The 22,969-nt window shown below is 35.1% G+C and overlaps 1 protein-coding gene across 5 annotated transcripts in view; it reads left to right on the top strand.

Moving 5' to 3' along the window:
- The window catches only part of LOC150100368 (tRNA endonuclease ANKZF1-like), a 197,498-nt gene that overhangs the window by 94,425 nt on the left and 80,104 nt on the right, over window positions 1–22,969 (top strand). For 4 of the 5 annotated variants that reach the window (XM_090402733.1, XM_090402735.1, XM_090402737.1 and 1 more), the window contains exons 9-10: window positions 10,442–10,651; window positions 15,420–15,587. In XM_090402733.1, coding sequence (XP_090258859.1) covers window positions 10,442–10,651; window positions 15,420–15,587 — 378 coding nt within the window. The remainder of the gene's footprint in view (window positions 1–10,441; window positions 10,652–15,419; window positions 15,588–22,969) is intronic. The other variant, XM_090402734.1, reaches the window with a different exon arrangement.

The following is a 22,969-nucleotide window of genomic DNA, read 5'->3' as shown; positions in this document are numbered from 1 at the left end:
CAATATGTTCCATTTATTTACCACCAGGTTCTGAGCTCAAAACAGGTCAACCTTGATAATCTCATATTGCAACTGCCTCAGCCCATACTTTTAATGGATGACTAATGGACATCATGTCCTGTGAGGAAGCACCAACACAAATGGGTGAGGGGTTGCATTTTTGTGTTTGCTTGAGAATAACAGGCTCTCTCTTCTTAATAATGGACACAGTGTTCTTTCACATGCCTATCTGCTTATATTCTGCAGCATCTTACTATCTGCTCTCCTGCCATTCTTCCACTACTCATGTGGGATGTTGCAGAAAATATTTATAGAAGAGATAATTTCCCTGATTTTTTCACTATATCCTCACATCTATTTCCACATAGAAAACTGACCATGCTGGCTAGGATAATATGTTTTTCCCATCTTACAAAATTTAATGCTGGGGCAATCAGCCAAACACCTCTCACTGAAGTAGTGATTCATGTAACCGATTATATTGTCCATGCAGCATCAACTACATTACCAAAACATCTAGATTTCCACAGTATTCAAAGCATAGTGGAATTTTGAGTACCAATCAACCAAAAATATCAAGATATAGCATGGAGCATATTCCATAGAAACACTACTACTACATCAAATCTCAATCTTTTAAACATGTTCATGTCAAAGCATGTTATGTCAGGCATCTGTCAAAAACATTCTTGGATTCAATATACATCTATCAGTTGTACATTTAGTGCAAAAATTGTATGTGATAGAAACTCTTAAATCAGTAGTAGAATAGAACACATCATTCTTCTAACCTGGAACATAATGGAAGTGTAGTGTACTTAACGAACCCAAAGAATTGCATATACTTTAGAGGAAAGTTTTGCTAGAATCTTGGCAACAGCATCCTACCCTCTTGAATTTTTGATATTTAAAGAGCAACAAGAGAAACAGTAGCTCAACTTTCCTACAAATTGGCTATGACTATACAGTCAGCCATCCACTGAGGAGAACTGAAAAGCTTTGACATCTGTAAACAGTCCCCCCCCCCCTACATTGGGAAGTTCAATACAGTGGTGCCTTGGTTAACGACGGTAATCCGTTCCAGGATTACCATCGTTATCCAAGGCGCGATTCCCCATAAGATTTAATTGAAAATCGATTAATTTGTTCTGGCCCTCCCCACAACCTTAGTACATATTAAAAATGCAGATAAAACTCATTTAAAATGTCATGAAAATATGGTAAATATCATTTATTTATTATACAGTATATGTATTTGCTACAAAAAAATTAACATTAATAAAATGAATTGTTGTTCAGGAAAACAGTTTTTAATTATCAATCTTCACCAGAAGGACAATTGGGCTCACTTCGGAGTTTTTGACAAATAGACCTGAAAAAACATGAATGGGGTTGTTTGCTTCTACCTCTTTTTTAAAATGTTCCTGAAAAACTGCATGGACTTTTCATTAAATAGATCTGCAGTTCTGATAACCTTAGAACTATTTGGATTCCATTTTATAGCAACATCTTGAACTTCCTCCCACTTTGCCAAAACATTTTTGATTTCAGCAGTTGTAATTTGTTCTTTATCTCCATCCTCATCTTCAGATGAAATTTCCATTTCTTCACATTGCCGCTTGAAAAGTTTTTTTTTTTTTTTTTTACTAAGTAATTTAAGGAATTTCTTATTCCTTAAATTACTTAGTAAAAAAAATAAAAAATGCATAACCAACGTCTAAGCCTTTCCACGAGAAAGTTCTTTTAGTTCGTCAGTAGTCAGTTCTCGGTGTCATGCATCTGCAATAACATCTTCCTCCTCTACTTCCAAGTTAAGATCATGAGCAGTTGCCACAATATCCTTTACCAATTTGTGTCCTTCATCTGAAGTTTCTTCATTACCAAAGGAAGGACACAGTTTCCTCCATGCTGCTTTGAGACATTTCATTGTTACTTCTTGCCAAGCCTTTACAATTAGCCTAATTGCTATGACAATGTTGAATTCTTCCTTCCAAAATTTTCTTAGGATTATGTTGGTAGCCTCATACATTTCAAAGCACCTGGTCAAAAGTGGCATTGTGTAAAGTTTTTTAAAATTTGCAATTATCAGCTGATCCGTAGGTTGAATCAGAGATGTAGTCTTGGGAGGAAGAAAATCACCTTGATAAAATCTAATTCCTCTGGTAGCTCTTCTTGTATGCCCATTGGATGGCCAGGTGCATTATCCAAGGTTAAAATGGCTTTTAGAGGCAGATTGTTTTGCTCAAGATAGGCTTTGACAGTTGGTCCAAACACTTCGTGAATCCAGTCTCTAAATTCTATTCTTGTGACCCAGACTTTGCTGTTAGACTTCCACAAAACACCGAGATTGGATTTAGAGACATTGAACTTTTTGAATGCTCGGGGATTCTTTGAGTGGTAGATTAACATTGGTTTTACCTTGCAGTCTCCACTTGCATTTGCTGCTAAAAGCAATGTTAACCTATCATTCATTGGTTTATGCCCAGGAAGTGTTTTTTTCTTCTTTTGTGATAAATTTCCTGTTGGGCATTTTCTTCCAAAATAACCCAGTCTCATCACAATTGAAGACTTGTGGAGGTAGGTATTCTCCTTCTTCTATAATTCTTGTAAAACTATTGACAAATTTATCTGCTGCTGCTTTGTCAGCACTAACTGCCTCTCCGTGTCTGACCACACTATGAATTTCTGTTCTTTTTTTAAAGTTGTCAAACTAACCTCTGCTACCTTTGAAATCATCATCTACATCAGAACTTGATCCCAAAGTCTTCTTTTTCAAATCTTGATAAATCTGTTTAGCTTTCTGACAGATTGCATTTTGAGATGTAGTATCGCCCACCATTTCTCTTTCTTTGATCCAAATTAGTAATAGATTTTCCATCTGCTCAAAAAGAAGCCCTCTGACATTCAACCTTGAAGTTCCCTTAGCAACCTTAGCTACCATAAGTTCTTCTTTCTTAGCCAAAATGGTTGATATTGTAGAATGACTGGTTTCATATATTCGAGCTAGCTGCATAACTTTCACACCTTCATGTTGTTTTGCTATTATTTCTTTCTTCTGTTCAATATAGAAAATTTTTTTGTTTTTTTCCCCTCACTAGCTTTCTTTTTGGGACCCATTTTGTCACACGGTAAAAAAATTCACTCTATAAAAAAAAAAGATAAGCAAAATACAGTATTGTCACAAATTATACAACACTAATACAAGGGATACAAAGAACATATTATCAAAAATAAAAGTAAAAGTTCAAAAAAAAAACTTTTTGAAATAAAAGTTAACAGTTCATTTCAGAATCTGCAATTTTTGACTTAGTGCATTTTGCTTGTAAGGTGACAATATTAGATACAGCACTCACCGTAACATACACTGATTAGTGGCTTATAGATACAACGATTATTATACAGATGAGATTTGATTTTGCCTTTTGATGGCAAACGAAAACAGTGACACCCACCCACCAATTTATTGTCTGTATGAACAAACACATAAAAAATAAATGCTTAAATATTATCATTTTCATCATAAAACACATTTATAACCACAAATTTTAAAATAAAGCACAGTACACTACAAGAAAAGAAACAATAAACAGAAAACGTAAACAGCTGGCTATGATGGTTCAAACATATCTGAGCTTCACAGCTATGCTGCGTGGCTGTTCTCTATTCGACAATGTATTCCCGCACGTGGCTGAGTGCGATTGGAAGATTCCAGTTTTTTAGATCAGATAGAGGTTCACATAATCAAGAGTCTTTAACCAAGAGATTTTTTTCTTACAGCCACTCGTCGTTAACCAAGTATGTCGTTATCTGAAGCCGTTGTTAACCAAGGTACCACTGTATTACAAACATCAGAATGCCATTTGCCTTTGGTATGTGGGTGAAAGAAGTTGGGCAGACTATTGGCATGACTATTGCATAGCAGGTGTACATTCTTTCAAGCAGCTTCTCACTGTGCCAGCTAAAAAAGTCGAATACTCCATCAATCTACCAGCTGTTTAATGCATACAGAGCAGAGCACTGATTTCTTACCTGATTAGAGATCTGATACCTCTCTTGGTGTGCTTCTGCTTTCCTAACCACATTGTATCCAGTCAGATTTCACTTGAATGCAGTACTTATATTTCTAAGCTACATGAAAAGTCAGATATTTTGGACATATTCTGAGACATAACTGCCTACAAAGGACACTTCTCAAAGAACTGTTGAGGGAAAGAGGAAGACAAAGACTGGAGTCGATGAAAAATATAGAAGACTGGACCTATCTCTCATATGAGGAATGCAGAAGAGAGGCGTAGAATAGGACGTGGTGGAGACGCATGGTAGTCAATCTCCTGGAGGGAGAAGACACCTGACAGGACATGCCATTCACCTTGCTTGTATGCATAAAAGAAAACCACTACCATATTCTTATTTATATAGAATTTTATTTATGTGAAATCCTTAATTTTTATGTTCAGTTTTGCTAGATTTCTAGTCATTGAATTAGGGGAACTGAGGCTGCAGATGCAGCAGCTCTTATATTTTCCCAAGTATGAGCCAACTGTTTTTTCAGTCTACACAGACAGCTAACAAGAAGAAAGTTGAATAATCAGTGGCAATCATCATGGTGAGTAGCACTGACAAATAAATTGCATGAGATTAAGCATTGGCAATCTAGTCAAATACAGGAGCTATGGAGTTCTTGTTAGGCTTCTCATAGGTCATGGTCATCTCACACATTCTTATCTATTGAGGGCTGATGACCTTATGTGTGTGAACTCAAAAATGTAATAACTCACGTAAAATATTATTTAATAGTATAATTTTCGCCTGCATATTGTATCGCAGCCATCTTCAATACATTTATAAAGCTAATTGAACAATAACTGACAATTTCAAAGGGTGCCACCTAAGTTGCTAATGTAAGATAACTAAAAAGGTCAGTAAATTTCCTAACTAAAAAAATGAATAAATAAATAAATAAATATATATAAATATAAAATAAAAAGTTAGGAAAGATTAGCTGATTTATAAAGTGTTATCTCCCATAAAGGGGATAGATGTAAACCATCGGATCTGTTTAAGTTAGGAGAGTGAAGTAGAGTTTCACATGTTTCTTTATAAAGCCGTTCCATGAGGAACTGACTTTTATGAAGGACTCTTGTCTTGTTCCAATGAACTTATGTCTAGTGATGATGTCATGTTCTGCAAGTCCAGACTGTTCAGGTTCAAGGTATTGAATATAAGACTGATGTTCTTCTAGCCGAATAGTAGAGGCAAATCTTCCTGTTTGTCCGAAATAAGATAATCCACAAGAGCAAGGAATCTGGTAGACACCTGGATAACTAAGATGTGGAAGCTTGTCCTTTGGAGAAGTGAGAAAGGTGGAGATTTTTCTGAAAGGTCGAAGGGCAACAAAAATATTCAGTGGTTTTAAAACTTTTGCTATACATTCACTAATGCCTTAGGAATGTGCGTTATTTCTTCTGTATTTGAAAAGGAAGGCATATTAAAACTACTCGGAGCTCTTTTGATGAAGGAATTCTTATATCAATTAGATAAAAAGGAGGAAATAATATATTGCAGTTCTTTTTGTAACAGATCATCTGAAGAACAAAAGGAGTGGGCCCAATGAACCAGTGCTTTTTTTTGCAGCTCATGTTTAATAATACTACTCATCCATCTAACTCCTACCTAATTAACCCTCCTGATTGTGAGTATGCAGTGTGACATTTCTTCCTCTAGACGCCACTCCCATGTACTACTAACATCCTTTCCTTTCCTTGCAGGTTTTTATGCCACGGCACAGCTTCAGATTCCTCCTGACAGAATATTCCTCATGCTTTTCAACATTCCAAGTTAAGACAGCATGGTCACTCTCCCCAATGTGCCCACCTTCGTTACGGATACCTCTTCTGATCCTATGACCAGGTCCAATACTCCTGCACCTTGAATCCCCTTTATCATATGCTGTCTGAAGCAATTATCTCTCAATAGGTGTAGAAATTCCATTTCTTTCCTACCATGTGATCTTTCTTCCTTCCTTCCAATCTATATCTCCATATTTGAATTCCCCCCCCCTCATAATAATCACTTAACCTGCATTCATTGTATACTAATTTGCTGATGCATGTCTTCCAGTTCATCCCTGGAATTCCCTGGCCTATAGTAGCAACCAACTGTATATTTTGTCTTATTTGTCTCCAAACTGCTTCAAAGCAATAGTCATCTTGCTCATCTCCTGTTCTTTTTGGCTGCAATTCATCTGCTATTATCAGCAGAACCCCTCCCCAATCATATCATCTCTATCATCCCTGAAAATACTGAACCTTTCACATTCTATCCCTGTAACAACATCATCTATTATTAGCCAAGTCTCACTAATGCCTATAATTTTTGGCGATGCTGCACTAACCTGTGCCAAAAACTCCCCCCCCCCCCCTCTTGTTCCTGATGCTTGTGGCATTAGTACATAGAAACTGCAGCATCCCTTGAGGAACCTAACCACCTTATTTCCTGAATTGACTACCCTATTCGATATTGTTGCTTGAGAGACTAAATTCAACATTTTTTGCTTATTCTTGCACTCGCTTGCTCTCCTATGTGCCTTTGCACACATTCACCTGCATCCACCCTAATTGCTTAAGTTTCCTGAATTTGCATTTTAACATACTGGACTCCTGACACCAATGCTGTTTAAGTGCAGACCATCTGCATTATGCAAATCCTTCTGTCCATCAAACTCAGGCCAGTGGTCCACAAACTCTACATCATTCTTTCTGCATAAGCTGCATATTGATTTGTTTGCTATCCATGCTCTCCTCCTCAGTTCGTATCTATCATTACATGGCAAGATGCTTACAATCTTCACTGTCTCACTCTTGTTTTTTGCTTCGTCGAACAACTCCTTCATCTCCTCTCTCATAGAATACTTCTTACATCTGAGATCATTAGTGCCAACCAAGACAATTAGTTCTTTCACTTTATTTTTCTGCATCTGGATAGCATCACTAATATTAACTTTTGCGATCCGAAGACAGAATTTTGTTACACTTCTGGTCTATCATCTAATTATAGATGATATTCTGTCATCTGGTCATAGAATAGCCATACAAACATGATCACATGCTTATTCATGTGATCTAGATCAGCGTTCTTCAACCTTTTTTACGCCTACTGACCGGGAAAAATAGGAGAAATATTTTGCAGACCAGTTGATGGCTAAGACAGAAACATAAACCAATGTCGATAGTATTTTATTTATTAAATCCAATGTTATAAAATTACAATTTTTAGCTAGTGCGACATCTTCTGCTGCTCAGAGGTTAGAAAATTTGATATACGTGGCTGGAACGTTGTTTCTGAGAGACGAAGCACTGCAATAACATTCCATTCAATTTCTCTGTTTGGTTTTTATTACTGACATGGCTGAAAAAGTCTTTTCACACAAATAGGAAATCGAAAAAATGACCAACAATTTGATGGCTTTATAACTCAGAGATGGATATTCTTTTTCGAGTGATATCCAAAATCGAGACAATGATTGCATTTTATGTCTGGACACCATAGTGACATCAGAAGACAACTCGATCAGCTTTTCTTTTTCATGAGGATCAAGTGCACATGATTTTATATCTTTCAAGAAGGGATTATTAATTCAGAGGTTACCTTTACGAGGATCCTCATTTTCAGGGAAATAATTAAAGTTTTCAGCTAACATCCTTAAATGTTGACTTATTATGTTGATTATGACTTTTTTGTTGATATAAGCAGCAATCAAAAATTCTCCCAAAAGTGGAAACATTTCTATATCTTCCTCTTGTACACGACTATCCCAAAGAGCCAGCTTCTTTTTGAATACATCCATTTTATTTCTCAGCTTAAAAATATTTGTACAAGGCTCCTGAAGAGAAATATTAAGTTCATTAACAAAGCTAAATATGTCTGCCATATACGCAAGCTTAGCCATCCATTCCTCATTCAACAAAGGTTCTACTAGGTCAGATTTTTGCTCTCGCAGAAACTGCTTTACTTCTTCTCTCAGTTCAAAAAAGGCATGCAAGAACTCTTCCTCTCGATAACCACCTCACTTCTGCATGGAGAAGGAGATGTTGGTGGTGTGAGTCCATACTCTCACACAGTGTTGTGAACAGCCTGGAGTTCATTGCTCGACTACAAATTTCATTAATGATCTTCACTGCGTCATTCATCACAGTGTTTAGTTCAGTAGAAAGCTTCTTTGCAGCTAGGTGCTCCCAGTGGATCATACAGTGAGTGGACAAAACTTCTAGGTGCACGACTTCCTTTATTTTCGCAACTACTCCTGAGCGATGTCAGTCATGCTCGCGGCACCATCCGTACACACTCCGACGCATTTGCTCCAGTCTAAGCCCTGCGTTTGAAAATGCCCGTCAACAGCATTAAATATCTCTGAACTAGTAGTCCATCCAGGTAAGTCAAGGCAACAAAGAAGTTCTTCCCTTAAGTCTTCATCTTCACTATACCTCATGAAGCAAAGTAGGATAGCATAGTTACTCACATCAGTTGATTCATCAAGTTGAATCGCGAAACATCTCGATTTCTTTATCCCCTCTACAACTTGCTTTTTCAATATCGGTGGCTATATCAGCAATTCTCCTCTGAATGGTGGTGTCCAAAAGCGATATAGCCTCCAGTTTTTTAGTGGCTCGAGGACCCAAAATTTCTCATATGACATCTAAGATGCAAGGCTTTACTAACTCCTCACCAATAGTAAATGGTTTTTTCGTTTTAGCTATTCGAAGAGCAACTAAATAAGACACTCGAAGCAGCGACTTGTCACTAGTCATCATCATTTTCATTTCACCTTTCTGACTCTTAATGGTCACGAAATCTTTGAAAAAAAGTCCAGTGCCTTATCACTAAAATCTCTTTGTTTCGAATGCAAATGATGAGCAAATTTGGAAGGTTTCATAGTGTCATTTATCAGAATTTCGGACATACTACACACATAAAGGCCATGGCGATAGTTCACTGCTGAGGCTACAATGAAACCAAGCTTTAAATAGTCCTTGTCAAAATGCCTAACAAAGTTTCCTTTTATTTTTTGGTTTGTATTGCACATCTCAAAGTATCAACATATTTTTTTTTTTTTTTTTTTTTTTTTTTCTTCTAAACTTGAAGCACTAGTACTTGTCATACTTTCGGTACCATAACTACTTTTCTCCTGAATATTGTCCTTGCCTCTACTAAAGAAGGTTAAAAGGTTTGCTGTTTGACTTTTTTTGTCTCCATTTTGTAGGGTTTCAAATTTTATGAAAGAAATAACTTGTTTTCTGAAATACCACAACACAATATTAAAAATACCATAACACAGTATGGACGAGCACGATAAAATAAGAATTTTTGCGATGTGTTGTCGACAGGTGAGCTGATGCAATACTGGCATTAGACTTCTGCGCACTTCGCTTATACTTTGGGTGCTACATTGTCGTGTGCAGTGTCCCTCTCGCCCTGCAACAATGTAGCGCCCAAATCATGTAGCCGCTACATGATTGGGGGGAAATTTTTGGTGGACTGCCAGGAAATTTCCGCAGCCCAGTGCCAGTCCACGGACCACAGGTTGAAGAACAACGATCTAGATACTTACCTTGGACCTCCTGCTTCTTTCTCTTCTAATGTTTCTGCATTTATTGTTCATTTAGTGTCCAGTGGATGCCTACTAATAAGAGGTGCCACTTGAAGCACAATTTTCTGAAGACCCAGGAGAAACCTTAATCTATATACTAATAATACTTGAGTTGTATACATATATTATGTAATTTTTCTAATGGTATTGAGGTAGTATAATCAAGAGTCATGCTAGTAACTGTTGAGCCAGGTACTGTTCTGAGTCACTCTTTTTGCAAGAATTGTTAAAATCAAAATTTTACTTGTTAAATCCTGTTTTAAGTCAAGTATTTTCAGTGTGCAATTTATGTACTGTGGAGGCATTCAACAGGACACCACCACCTAAAAAATCTGAAACATTGAATCCAGTTTAAAAAAAAAAAACAGAGTATTTTGAAAATAGCAAATATAGAAAACAATGTAGCGCTTCTTCTCTCCCTGCTCTTTCTATGGGCCCCACTGCGGGTCACATCATTCCACTGATTTTAACCAGTGGAATGTAGTTTTTCTTATGTTGCTGAAGGACCATGAAAAATTTAGCATAAACAGAATAAAATGAAGGGAGGCACTCCTTTGCAGCCAACTCTACAATTTGTATCACAATTTTGACTAAGTTTGGAATATGGTTATTCTTATGTTATCGTATGATAATTTCAGCTGAGTGGACACTCCCTCATTTTTAAATTTCTTTTTTGAAACACATTTATGCACAAACATATAACAGTAGTATCAACATTTAAGTGTTAAATTAGATAACTAATAGATATGGTTTAATAAAATTTGTTAAGAATCATTAATGTCATTTCTCTTAAAGGTGATAAGTGTACGTTGGACTCTGCCATTCCACAATCTCCCAAAGTCCATCTGGGTGTCAGAAGACAGAAGCAAGAGAGTGAGAAGTTAAATTTTGGGGATAGGTCTAAAGATAATGTAGCTCTTAATATCTATAGACCAAGTGAACCAAAGAATGAGAGCCACAGTTCTTCACGCTTGCAGCATGCAGAGGAATTACCTGAAATGAATGGTACAGCACTTCTGAATGATTGTCTTTATTAGTTTTGTATTTCTTTTACAAGAAAACTTTATATTGTATACCTGCTTATTGCCAAACATTCTTCAGATAGTCTTCTTTTTTTTTTAATAGAGTTGTCCCTCATAAGCAAACACCATTATAACAAACTACCAAAGATAAAGTCCAAAATGAAACCCATAAGCACAATGCTATGCCAAAGGAAATTCACTATAGCAAACCATCAGCTGTAGCAAATCATTCTCTTTTTTTTTATTTTGAATGTGCATTTAGTTTACCTCACATTCACATGATTTTGTTTCTTCATAGTAACAAGTATGATAATATATTTATACTTTATAAGAAATTACATTCTTGCTTTCATCCTGGCAAAAACAAGATGAAATAGCATCATGAAGATATCCCTTAACCTGTTTTTGTATGGAAAAACAGTTAACATCAGCACAGATTGCCCTGCAGTTCCTGCTCACTACAGCACACTTATAGGGACCACAGAAATAATTTGTTATAGTGGCAAAGTTACTTTTTGCCCAATGTTTGCAAAAATGAGAGACAGAGGAGATAAAATAAGAAATATGGACATTAGGAATGTTTTGGAAACATTAATGAAAATGCTTGTGAACTGATAGAAGTGGTTTGGACACAATGAATTTAGAAAGGATATCAAGAAGATGAAATAAAAATTGAGAAGAAAAGCCTAGAGAAAGACCACAGGAAAAGTAGACAGACGAGATAAAAGATTTTAAAAAAAAGAAACATAAACTGGAACAATGGTCACAAAGAAAGGATGTGGTATAAAATAATGCTTTAAAATAGAGTTTATCTCTCAAGTTTCTGAAATATTGATGGAGCATGAAACTTGCCCAGTGATGCAATTTTAACTTTTGTCTTACTAGATTAGGCTGCATTTTTGGTTCCTCTAGGATTGTAAACTTAAGAGTTCAGCAACTTTTGAAGAGTGTTGTATATGTTATTATAGCAGAGTTGAGTGATTTTTAAAGAATATGATAATTTTCACTATAGCAAATATGTGGGGACAACAGTTTAAATTCTTTTATAGTAAATTCTTTTAGCATAGCATTTTGACTATGGTCCTTTGATCAAGACTTCTCAATAATTTGTTGATGTTTGAATTAGTGGTGTTTGATATAGTAAGAGTAGCATATATTACTTATGTTGCAATTTGAAGGGCTTAGCACTTAGTTTTGGATTGGGATAATCAGAATCCTTGTCAGCAAAGGGTAAAAATTTCATTATCAAGGGATGAAATCGATCATCTCTTTTTTTTTTTTAGACTACCATTTTATTCCTGATTTCTGAACTATGCCTTCAAGCAGTAATAATGCTATAAACACCTTCAGTTCACTGCTGTCTGTGTCTTTCCAACAAAAACAATAAGAAAAACTTTTGAGGGTTGTAACAGCAATGAACTATATAGCTTTGTTGTTGTTCATTTCCTCAATTAAAACTTTTGAGGGTTGTAACAGCAATGAACTATATAGCTTTGTTGTTGTTCATTTCCTCAACTAAAATATATCTTTATCAAAATATAATTCGAACAGTTCCAATGAGCAATTATTTATGGGGATATCTTGAGAAATACCAGGTGTTCCTGTGAAAGAAAAGCAAAGATGATGCAAACATGCATATCCAGCCAGTATAATGCACCATCTCCTTGCTTGCGACAAACCACAACTGTCTTCATCACTATCATAACTCTCCAATGAGACATTAGCAATGCTGTCATCACTTACATCTAAAAAGAATTCAACATATTCTTCATTCAATTCACTATCAGAATCTCTTGCAAATAACACAGCAGGTATTTTGCGCTTCGGCAAATCCAATGTTGAACTCATTTGATTTTATATCATGTGTATCCTTCAACATGGTTTTTGTTTCTAACAAAGTAAGATTTCTTTTCTCACAGGGAAAAATTGTCCACTGTGTGTAAGCAAAGAAAACTAAATCATAATTGCATATAGTGTGTGGTTAATGATTTGGTTATAAGACAATGTGGTTTTTGATTATAAGACAAAAAAGTTTATGGAAACATGCTTAGAGCATTAGTAATGCTACCAACGAATTATGGAAACTTGCTCAACAGCATTAGTAACACTAATGAAACGATACCAATGAACGTACTCAGTGCATTTGTAACAGTCAAAGGGTTAATCCAAATGCCAAAGTAAGACTTTTTTTTTTTTTTTTCATCCTTTGCAGTAATATTTATAGTCCTTTGGAAAGATGAAATTCAGCTTTATGGTTCAAAGCAATGCAAATCTTTCTAAAGTGTGATCCTTTGCGCTAAAGAGAAAACAAAACATGAAGATGTAAAAGTAAATATATAACATGAAAAATTCAAGAGTGTGTGGTGGAAAGAAGTATGTCAGCATATGCTTGTTGAAGGTTCAGGAAGGTTGAAACAAAGCATTTTAAAAAAAAAAAATGTATTACTGTAAACTAAATCATAAACTTTTTCTCACTCATGAACCAAATTTTGCAAACCATAAACCTTTGTTTTCATTGCACACATTCTACAAGCTTTTACCACTTTGGTGTAGACTCCCATGGAATTATACAAACTTATTGTAGATGGTTTTCTTTAGATCATAGTACATATATCTTGCTTCAAACACATTCAACAATTCACTCGCTGCTCACTCCAGCAGTGAAGGACAAATAAAGCAAAAGTGGGGGGGGGGGGGTAATGAAAGCAACAATATCAGTCAATAATAATAGAATTTGGAAAAAACAAAAGTGGATTGTAATTTAAAGATTTGTCCTGAAACTGATAAATTTAGAAATATTGTCTCTGAAAGCAAAAACTTAAATAAAAAAATTTTCAGATGAATTCATTGATTCATTGATATCAAGTTAACTATCAGTTTGGAAAAAAGCATATTATTTTCTTAATGCTATTACTAAATGATTTCATGTCACCATAAAGAACTCTGTTTAACTTCAGAAGAGAATGTGAGGAAGATTTTGGAAAAGTTGGAAAAGGTTTATACTTTGCAATGAATGGCATGGGTTTACTAAGGGAAAATCATGTTTGAGTAACTTGCTCAAATAATGTTAACATTGAGATGGATAAGGGGAATGGTTTGATATGATTGGATTTTTCTAAGGCTTTTGACAGAATACAGCATGGAAGACTGTTGCATAAATTGGAGAATATGGGATTGGATTATAAAATATTGGCATGGAGTGGTGAATGAATTCAAGAATAAGTATGATAGCTGGTTTGTGTAGTATGCTACCTCCCTTGATGAATCCCTTACTTCCTAGAGGTCTCTCTTATAATGATAATAATTGGCTAGGGTGGGGAGATCTTATGGCTGCACTCTCAATCTGTCTATTAGTGATATCTTTCCAAGAAAAGATCAATGATTTCAGGGGGAAAAGAATTTTTTAGTAAAATCGGTAAAAAATTGGTATAAAAAAATGAGAGGTGGAATCGAAGCTTATTGTGATATCGTTATTATCTAAAACTAAATTTTGGATTCAAGAATTGAAATGAGTGGAATTTTTAATATAAGTGAAGTTAAATCCTTAACCCCCTTCTCTAATGTGTGGTTAAAGATTTAGCTAACTGTTTGGCTAACTTAAAAGAGGAGTAGTCAGTAGCTATGAGTCTTAGTCTCCAAATCTCTTCTTTTATACTTCTCAACTCATTTTTCATATGTTCTTCTACTTCTCTCAGTACCTCTCTCTCTTTCTCTCCAAGAATTGAGGATTATAGTTTAAGCTAAAAAATGTCAATATAATGTAAAATTATGTTGGCATAATTTCCTCTTTGTGCTCTCACTTACTTGCCTTCTTTCTGTGCACAGTACAAGTCTTAAAGTGGAAGGAGTTGTTAATCCAGACACTGTTTAAAAAGCTTCATGGTGACTAATGGAAATAGCTCTTTTAGTAACACTATCATTTCTTCTTTGAGAGCATGAGAGCATTGGTAAAGAAGGAGTTGTATTTAAACTGGCTAATATATCTTTCATATCCAAAATGGTGTTCTTTATCTTTGATGATGATGAAATCTTTTTGAATCCTTAGAGTTCTTGATATCAGAAGGGTTTTTTTTTTTTTTTTTTTTTCTTTCTCAAACATGATGGTGGTGGAAGTTTTGTTCAATATTTAGCTGGGTTATATGTTGGAGGATGACTATTTCTTCATCTCCTCTCTTTTCCTCTTCTATGGTGTATTGACAAAATTTTTGTGCATTTATACTTTAAATTCCCTTTTGATAATTACATGTTTCTATCATAGCCCTCTTTTTCTCACTCATGAACCAACTTTTGAAACAAACCATAAACCTTTGTTTTCATTGCACACATTCCACAAGCTTTTACCATCTTGGTTACCCGAATCCCTTCCACTACTTCACCATCCCTGCAAAATCTTAGCACAATAGCAGTGGTTGCATTAAGGTCTTATAAAGAGAGAGCCAGTAACAACTTTATATTTATTCATCAGTATATTTAGCATCCCAGTGATCTTTTGTACTGTTTTTCCCACTTTTGCAGTATGTTCCTTAAATCTCAACTCTCTTCAGTGTTGAATGTGAGAATTTCAATTGCATTTGCCTACTTTTGCAATATGTCTCTTTTAGCTTCCTTCATTGTTGCATATTAAAGTTTCAATTGAAAAATCTAATGTTTCTTTCATAACAAATTCAATAATCACCACAAGCACAAAATTACTATCTTTTTGTGCATGTGGTGATTAACATCATTAATATTCCTGATTTGGTTTTTTCTAGAAGAGAGTAGTGATACTTCTGTGAATTATGAGTTTACTTATGAAACTATTGACTTCAACCATTTGAAAGAGTTTGAAATAACTAAATGCCCTAAAAAAGGCAGGAAAAAGAAAGCTAAAAAAGATCTGATGACTACCAAAAGACACAACCTACAGAATGAAGAAACTGGTTTGTAGTCATAACTTAGAAAAATAAACTACTATCTTGTATTAGTTATCAAAAAGAGTGACCTTGATTGTAATGAACTTTAAATTGTTAATAATTTATTATTTTTTAGATTGTGCAATAAATTCTGCTTAATTCATGCCTGGATAATTTGTTTTATCGTAAATGAACTGCCTCCCTCTTCCCCACCAATAAATTATAGTTGTGTATACTTTTTTGTTGTTGTTGTTTATTTCCCTATTCAGATTTTCTTAACTATTGTAGTAGTGATTTATGTTGAAGTTTCTGAAATAAAAACTACATAGAAACAGGAATGAAAATAAATAATCTAACTAAATTAAGCTTGAATTGGTGAAGCTGATGTTTTGCCATTTCAAGCTAGTATTATCAAACACACATTCAATGAAGACTAAAATTAAGATATTTTATAATTATATATTTATTGTGTGTAGGGGGGGGGGGGGTACACACACACACACGCGCGCAATTTTTTTTTTATGTAGTTCCCACCCACGAAAGGTTTTTCATAAATTTGTAGTACATTCATACCATATATGGGCTAGGATTGTTTTTTTTTTTTTTCTGTCAAATTTGAATTTGAACCTACTTTTTTTATATGTGCTCATTACAAATGTATTTAATATGGGCAACCGCCACAGAAGCTTATTGTCATTATTCCACTTGTTTACCACGAGAGATGAAAGTGGTTTTATCACTGAAAATTAGATATTCCTGGATTCTCTCATGAAGTTCAAATCTGCTTATCATGTCATTGTAAAATGTGCTCTGTTTCACTTTATGAGCTGTTGATACTTGTAAAGTTGGAGATGGCATGATGAAGTACAGTCTTTTCCTCAAAACTTTCCACACTATAAGTTGTGGAATACCATATTTTTGGCTGGCTCATGTAATAGACTTTCCTGGATGCTGAACAAAACATTCATGGATGTGAATTAATGTGATTTAGATTTTTTTCTGTAACAAAGCAGCCAGGTAGAGTTCTTACTCTTATAGCTTGCATCTCAAACTACACAATCTTGCCATAAATACTGTTACAACTTCTCACAGCCCCATGCTGTCCACAGAATTGCTTGAGCCCGGTGCTGTTACTGGCACTATGTGCAGCCAACATTTGCATGTTTATCAGTAGAAAGAGAGTTGTCTAGCTGTACAGTTTAACATGTAGTGGAATGATTATGTGAATCACATAGCTGTAACAGCACTTCCCAAGGTTGGAATGCAGCCACCTGCTATTTTCAACATGCTTAAAAAAACACTCGGGATCAGTTGAATATGTGTATTGGTCTATTAACCATTATAACGATACAGAAGACGTATCTGACAACCAAAGAACAGATCAACTATGCTGCTTTGGGATGCAACAGCTTGTGAGGGGCTATGAAAGCATGCCTCTACCATAATCCTATGAAAATGCAAAAAGTGATGTCACGAGAAATGAATGTTTCACAGTGAATGATGTCACATGTACTAACTGATGACCTGGGGTGAGAGCCTATCGCCATTCTACTGAACACTTCCTAACACCACAAGTTATATGCCAGAAGGTGATGAAATCAAAGGCACTTCTCCGGCAGTACACGAACAACAGACACAGAGATATCTTCTTCACAGATGAAAAAATTTTCACCATTGAAGAGTTGTCTAATTGCCAAAACAATCAGGTATATGCCCCAGATAGTCGCACAGCACGTGCCCTAGCACCCTGGGCCCTCGTGTTAGTGATAGCTTGGTGGGGATGATGTATCAGGGGATATTCAGATTGCATTTCTGTGAGAAAATGGTCAAAACTTCTGTCAAAGTGTGTCAAGACACCATACTGAAACCTGTGGTATGGCCCCTGAATAATACCTTGTTTCATGGTAGGCAGTGGACCACACAACAGTTACAGCAGGCAAATGTACCCAACCACATATCACCATATAATTGGCCATCTGGAAGTCCCAATCTGAATCTGTTAAACTTCAAACTGTGGTCAGAGCTTGAGAGAATAGCCTGCAAGAAAAGACATCCTAAAGTGGATTTGGCGCAAGAAGTGGCAGTGTTTCCGTTGGATGTGTGTGTGTGCCGCCATCGATATGTAGCTTCACCTGACTTTGGGTATGCATGAAGGCAAAAGGAGGACATTTTAAATATTGAGCGCTGCTATATGCACATTATACAGTGTTCTTCCCAGAAATTTTTACCAGCCGGGTGGAATGAAGCATTAGCTGTGCATACAAAAATTTTGAATGAGTTAAGAAAGACTCTTTTTCATAACAAATTAAAATAGTCATTTTATTAGAAATTACCTCAAACAAGGATAATATTTTATATAGTAATTATAACAAACAAGACTAGGATTTTTCTTATTTTCTCATTAAGTGATGAAAAACCTTGTAATGCTCACAGCTTAAAATTCTATGCATTAATTCTTCTCTTCTTCTTAGAAGACCAGTTGTCAGCAACTTTTTCGTAATTTAAATCTTTTGGATCTGGTCCCTCCAAGTAAATCAGCATCAGATTATTTAGAGTGTTCTGACTGATGCGATCTTCATATAGGTTTTTATCCTTTTTAATGCAAAGAAACCCCTTTCACATTCAGCTGTGCTCACAGGTATGGCCAGTCCAACAGCAGCTAGTTTTGCTAAATTTGGAAAAGACTCTTTGAGCTCAAATGTTATTGCTAATTTCAAATGTTATTACTAATTGTTTTGGATCTAGATTTTTGTATGACTGTCCATTAATCATTTTTGATGCAACTGGCCATTCTAGTTTAGTACTTTCGTAGTTTAAAACTGCAGGACTTCCATTTCTAGAATAATAATCAAAAAGAATCTCAGAAACCTCACGTTGATCATGGCTTTCTGCATTGAAAAGTCTTGAAAAGCAGGAAATGATTGTCATATCTGGAAATCTTGTTTCTAGGAGTTTAATAACTGTGCCTAAGTATTTATCATATATTCTGGTCTTAAAAGTAATAACATTAGAATCTGAATAATCAGTGTGAAGATCTGACCATTCACCTGAAAGATGCCGATGAAGATTTTGAAAATGATTGCCAGGAGTGTCTTTCAATTCCATGAGGGATAGTTTTCTGGCTTCTAAGACTGGCTCTGTTTAAGTTAAGTCAACATCTTGCCTTTGCCATGATCTAGACAAGTTAGATAAATGTGGTAACACATCTGAAAGCATCATTAGTGAAGCTACGAAATTGTATATTCTGATATATTTATTTAAACCTTCAGCTGTGATATCATTTCGTTCGGTGGCCTCTCTTTCCAATGTAGCTATACCACTCGCTATGCATTCTCTATTTACATTTAATCTGAGGACTGTTCAGTATATTTTGGATTTGTGTTAAACCAGCCATCCTGACTGAGGAATTTTGGAAGAAGAAGAAAAACAGTTTCCTTAAGATATCATTAAACATGACTAAATAACTCACATCAGCAGCTGCTTGGGCACTAGCAAGAGCCAGTCGGTGGTTTACACAATGATAGTTGACCATGAGTCCATCTGTTTTATCTTTGAACAGTTTTGCAACTCCCTTTTGCTTTCCAATCATGACAGCTGCTCCATCAGATCTTAGGCCCACCAGATTACAAGTTTTTAAGCCTAGACTCTCAAGGGTTTCAATTACTTTATAGTTATAGTCTCAGCTTTGCCATCAATGATATTGCAAGTTGATACAAAACTAACCCTGACCTCTTTTCTAAGTTGACAAACATTTAATGTACACAATCAGCTGTTTTAAAACTGATATATCTGTAGTTTCATCACATTAAACACTGAAATAATCTGCAGAATGTATATTTTTCAGTATTTCAGATCTAATTTCTGATGCTAAAATATCAATCAACTCTTGCATTATTCTTTCTGAGATATAATGTGCATTTAAAAATGCACATTATACCTCAGAAAGAATAACGTTAAGATGTTCTAAGTAGGAACAGCCCATAGCCTTGCAATGCTCAAGCAATTTTTCAAATAACGTAGCATGTGGTAACACTATTTTTTGCTAACAAATATATAGATCTTAAAGCTCCCAGAAAAGCATCTCTCTACAAGCTATTCAAAATTGAAATTGATTTTTCAATTTGCCCTATTCCAGTTTCTTCTAGTATATGTTTTTCAATTATATCTGAACAAGAATCAGCATGTAACTTGCTTTGTTCATGGTCAACCAAGCTTTCCTTTCAAAGGAAATCATGTGCATGGCATTAGTTACCCAAGTCACCTTCTTGTTTGTGGGTCGTCTCTTTCCGTATTTCATGCACGTGAAACACATCATTCCATCATCTTTCACCACTAACCAATGGAATTTTTTAGACCACTCACTGTTAATACCCGATAAGCGGTGTTTAGATGCACGTTTTACATTTGAAAGAGACTCTGCAGAAATCGACGATTCTGTTGGTGGTGTGGTGTGGTGTCTTCGCTACTATGCTTATCGGGTTCATCTTTCTTAAAATAACTTAAGAGTGTGATTTTCAGACTTGACTTTTTACTCATTATGGAGTAATTTAATAAATACAAAAATTGTTGTTATTAAATTAATCAGAACAAATCACTGAATTGTGCACTGACAGTTATGTCGCAATTTTACTATTTATAAGTATTAATTCTAGGAATGGGAATTGGTATCATTCGAGACTGGCGTCATAGTCCTCAAGAGTTTCAAGAATTCCCCGAGATCACAACTATATTTGATGCGCAGGCCTATTTTCTTTTACAAAATAAAATATTAAATACTTGGCTCACGATCTTTGGACAAAAACCATTAAGAAAAATAAATGTAGATTTTTAACATAGATTTTTGCCTTCGATTCGAATTCGCTCAATTTTCACAATTTATTTCTTTCAAACATCAAAATTATGTCTCTTTCATAAAAGATCGAGATTCCGATTTTTGTCTTCTTCCGCGTACGGATTGGTGTGCATCAAAGTGAATATCCGAAGCTCTTGAGATTGGCTTGCAATGCAAGAATTCGAGCTGGCTTCATGAGTATCAAGACTCTCCGGTTTGATTTCTCATCACTATTAATCAAAAAATGTCTTAAATTATGTTTCCATTCGTGCTCATTATTTAGCCATGTCAATTCACAACATTAATTAGCCGGGCGGTTTGCCCATTTAAAAGGTCCTGGGGAGAACATAGATACATGTGGTTTGCAAGTGTTGAAAACTGTAAATGATTTACTGATAGATTAAAGGTTATGAATGATGAAATGCTATTGAAGACTTCATTACAGAAAACCACTCTTTTGTACTTGAGATGCCATTTTGGCTTCAACAATTGTATTGCTGTTCAATGTGTTAAATTCTGAGTTGTCAGACAAGTAAAACTTATCGAGTTTCATTAGTTTTGTTTCATGTTTGTGTTTATAATAATCTCTAGAATAAATCCATTTATCACTCATATAATAATCCTGTACAGTTAGCTTTTGATGTGAATAATACCATTTAATTCCAAAATTGTATTATGTTGAAACATTCAAAACTAATTGATCTGCTCAAATATCTGCAATATCTGGTTAGTTCAATTTAGTGAATGCTATTGAATTTTCTTTTAGTTATAAACTTATATACATGATGCTGCAGCATGCCAGTGCCCTTTTCATAAAATAAAGAAATCTGTTTCTAAGAGTTTGATATTGATCTGTTTTAAAAATTTTATTACTGTATAAGCACGAAATGTACACAGAAGGCTGTTGCATAAACTGGAGAATATGAGATTGGAATATAAACTCTTAACTTGGATCAGGGTATGGTTGACAGACAGATATCAAAAAGTAGTATACAGTTGGTGTGAATCTGCCAGATTTAAGGTGACCAATGGTGTACCTCAGGGTTGGGCCATTATTGTTCAATCTATACATTAATGACATTAGGCAGGGTCTAACATCAGATGTGCAATTGTTTGCCAATGATGCAAAGATAGGCAGGGCAATCAAGGATGCTACTGATATTCAGCATTTACAAAATTATTGGAATGGGCTAGAAATTTGGGCAAACGAAAATAACTGTCAGTTTAATGTTAGTAAGTATAAAGTTATACACTTTGGCGTGATGAGATTTCCAGAGGGATATTATATTATGGTTATGCTACAAGAAACTGAGGAGGCAAGGAATCTTGGTGTATTGGTGGATAGGAATTTGGAGTTCAAAGGTCACATAGCAAAAGTTGCAAATACAACTCAGAGGATAATTACAATGTTGAAGTGAACCTTGACATGTAAGGATAAGGAAGTCATTTTGCCTCTTTATTAGGCTTAGATAAGACCACACCTTGATTATTGTGTGAAGATTTGGTCTCTGGATTCCAAGGGGATAAAGAAGCTATGGAAAGGGTGCAAAGAAGAGTTACAAAGATTATATCAAAGTGAAATATCCAGATTATGGGATTTAGATTATGAGGACAGATTGCAAGTATGTGGATTACAGATTGTGGTTAACAGGAAAAAGAGGGGTGATATGATAGAGGTCTATAAACATTTGAATGGGTGTTAGAGGATATCGTCTGATGAAATTTTTCATTATATGGAAGGTGGGAAGAGAGCACATGGGCATCCATGGAAGTGAAGTTTGTTCACATTCAAGATAGGGATAAGAGCTAGGTTTTTCTTTCACAGAACATGAGTGAGTGGAATAGTTTGCCTTTAGGGGTAGTGAGTGCATCTAGTATGAATGAAATTAAGGGAAAGTATGACAGCTGGTTTGGGTGATTTATAGCCTCCCTCGATGAGTTCTTGACACCCCGGAGGTTTCAGATCATAATAATAATAAGCAACTTATTAGGAAAAAAAATTAAATAAGTTTGTAAATCTCTGTTTTTTTTTTTTTTTTGTTTTTTTTTTGACACAGTTTTTGGTTTAACATGGCTTACTAGACTAGAGGAAGAATGAGAAAATATATATAAATTAATTTTTATGGTTAATTAAGCCAAAAGGAACACACACAATAAAAAAGTTAACTGTTTATTACCAGAATTTTTAAGCATTAAAAATTAAAAGATTGCTGATTGAAATTGTTCTGGACTTTTTTGGCATTGTTGCAAGGTATATAAAAGTGGTATATGGGGGATGTGAGACTGCAAGATTTAAAGTAACTAGTGGTGTCACCTAAGGAAAGAGGGATAATATGATTAAGACTTACTAACTTCTGAAAAGGTCATACAGGATTTCATTTGATGGAATTTTTCATTTTATGGAGGGTGGGGAAAGGACAAGAGACAACTCATGCTAAAGATATTATTCATAAGCCCTGGGTTATTTTTGAAACTCAAGAGTTACAAAGTACACAGTGTTTGCCTGCTTGATATTAAACTAACAGTGGATGTTTATGATTATTTCTTTGAAATAAGAATAACTTTCACTTATGCATTT

Source organism: Typopeltis vanoorti, chromosome 13 (assembly GCF_054136105.1).
Source record: "Typopeltis vanoorti isolate ZY-2024b chromosome 13, IOZ_Tvanoo_1.0, whole genome shotgun sequence".
Taxonomy (NCBI): domain Eukaryota; kingdom Metazoa; phylum Arthropoda; class Arachnida; order Uropygi; family Thelyphonidae; genus Typopeltis; species Typopeltis vanoorti.
Note: the sequence above shows the minus strand (reverse complement) of the source record. Positions and strands in the feature narration are given on the sequence as shown.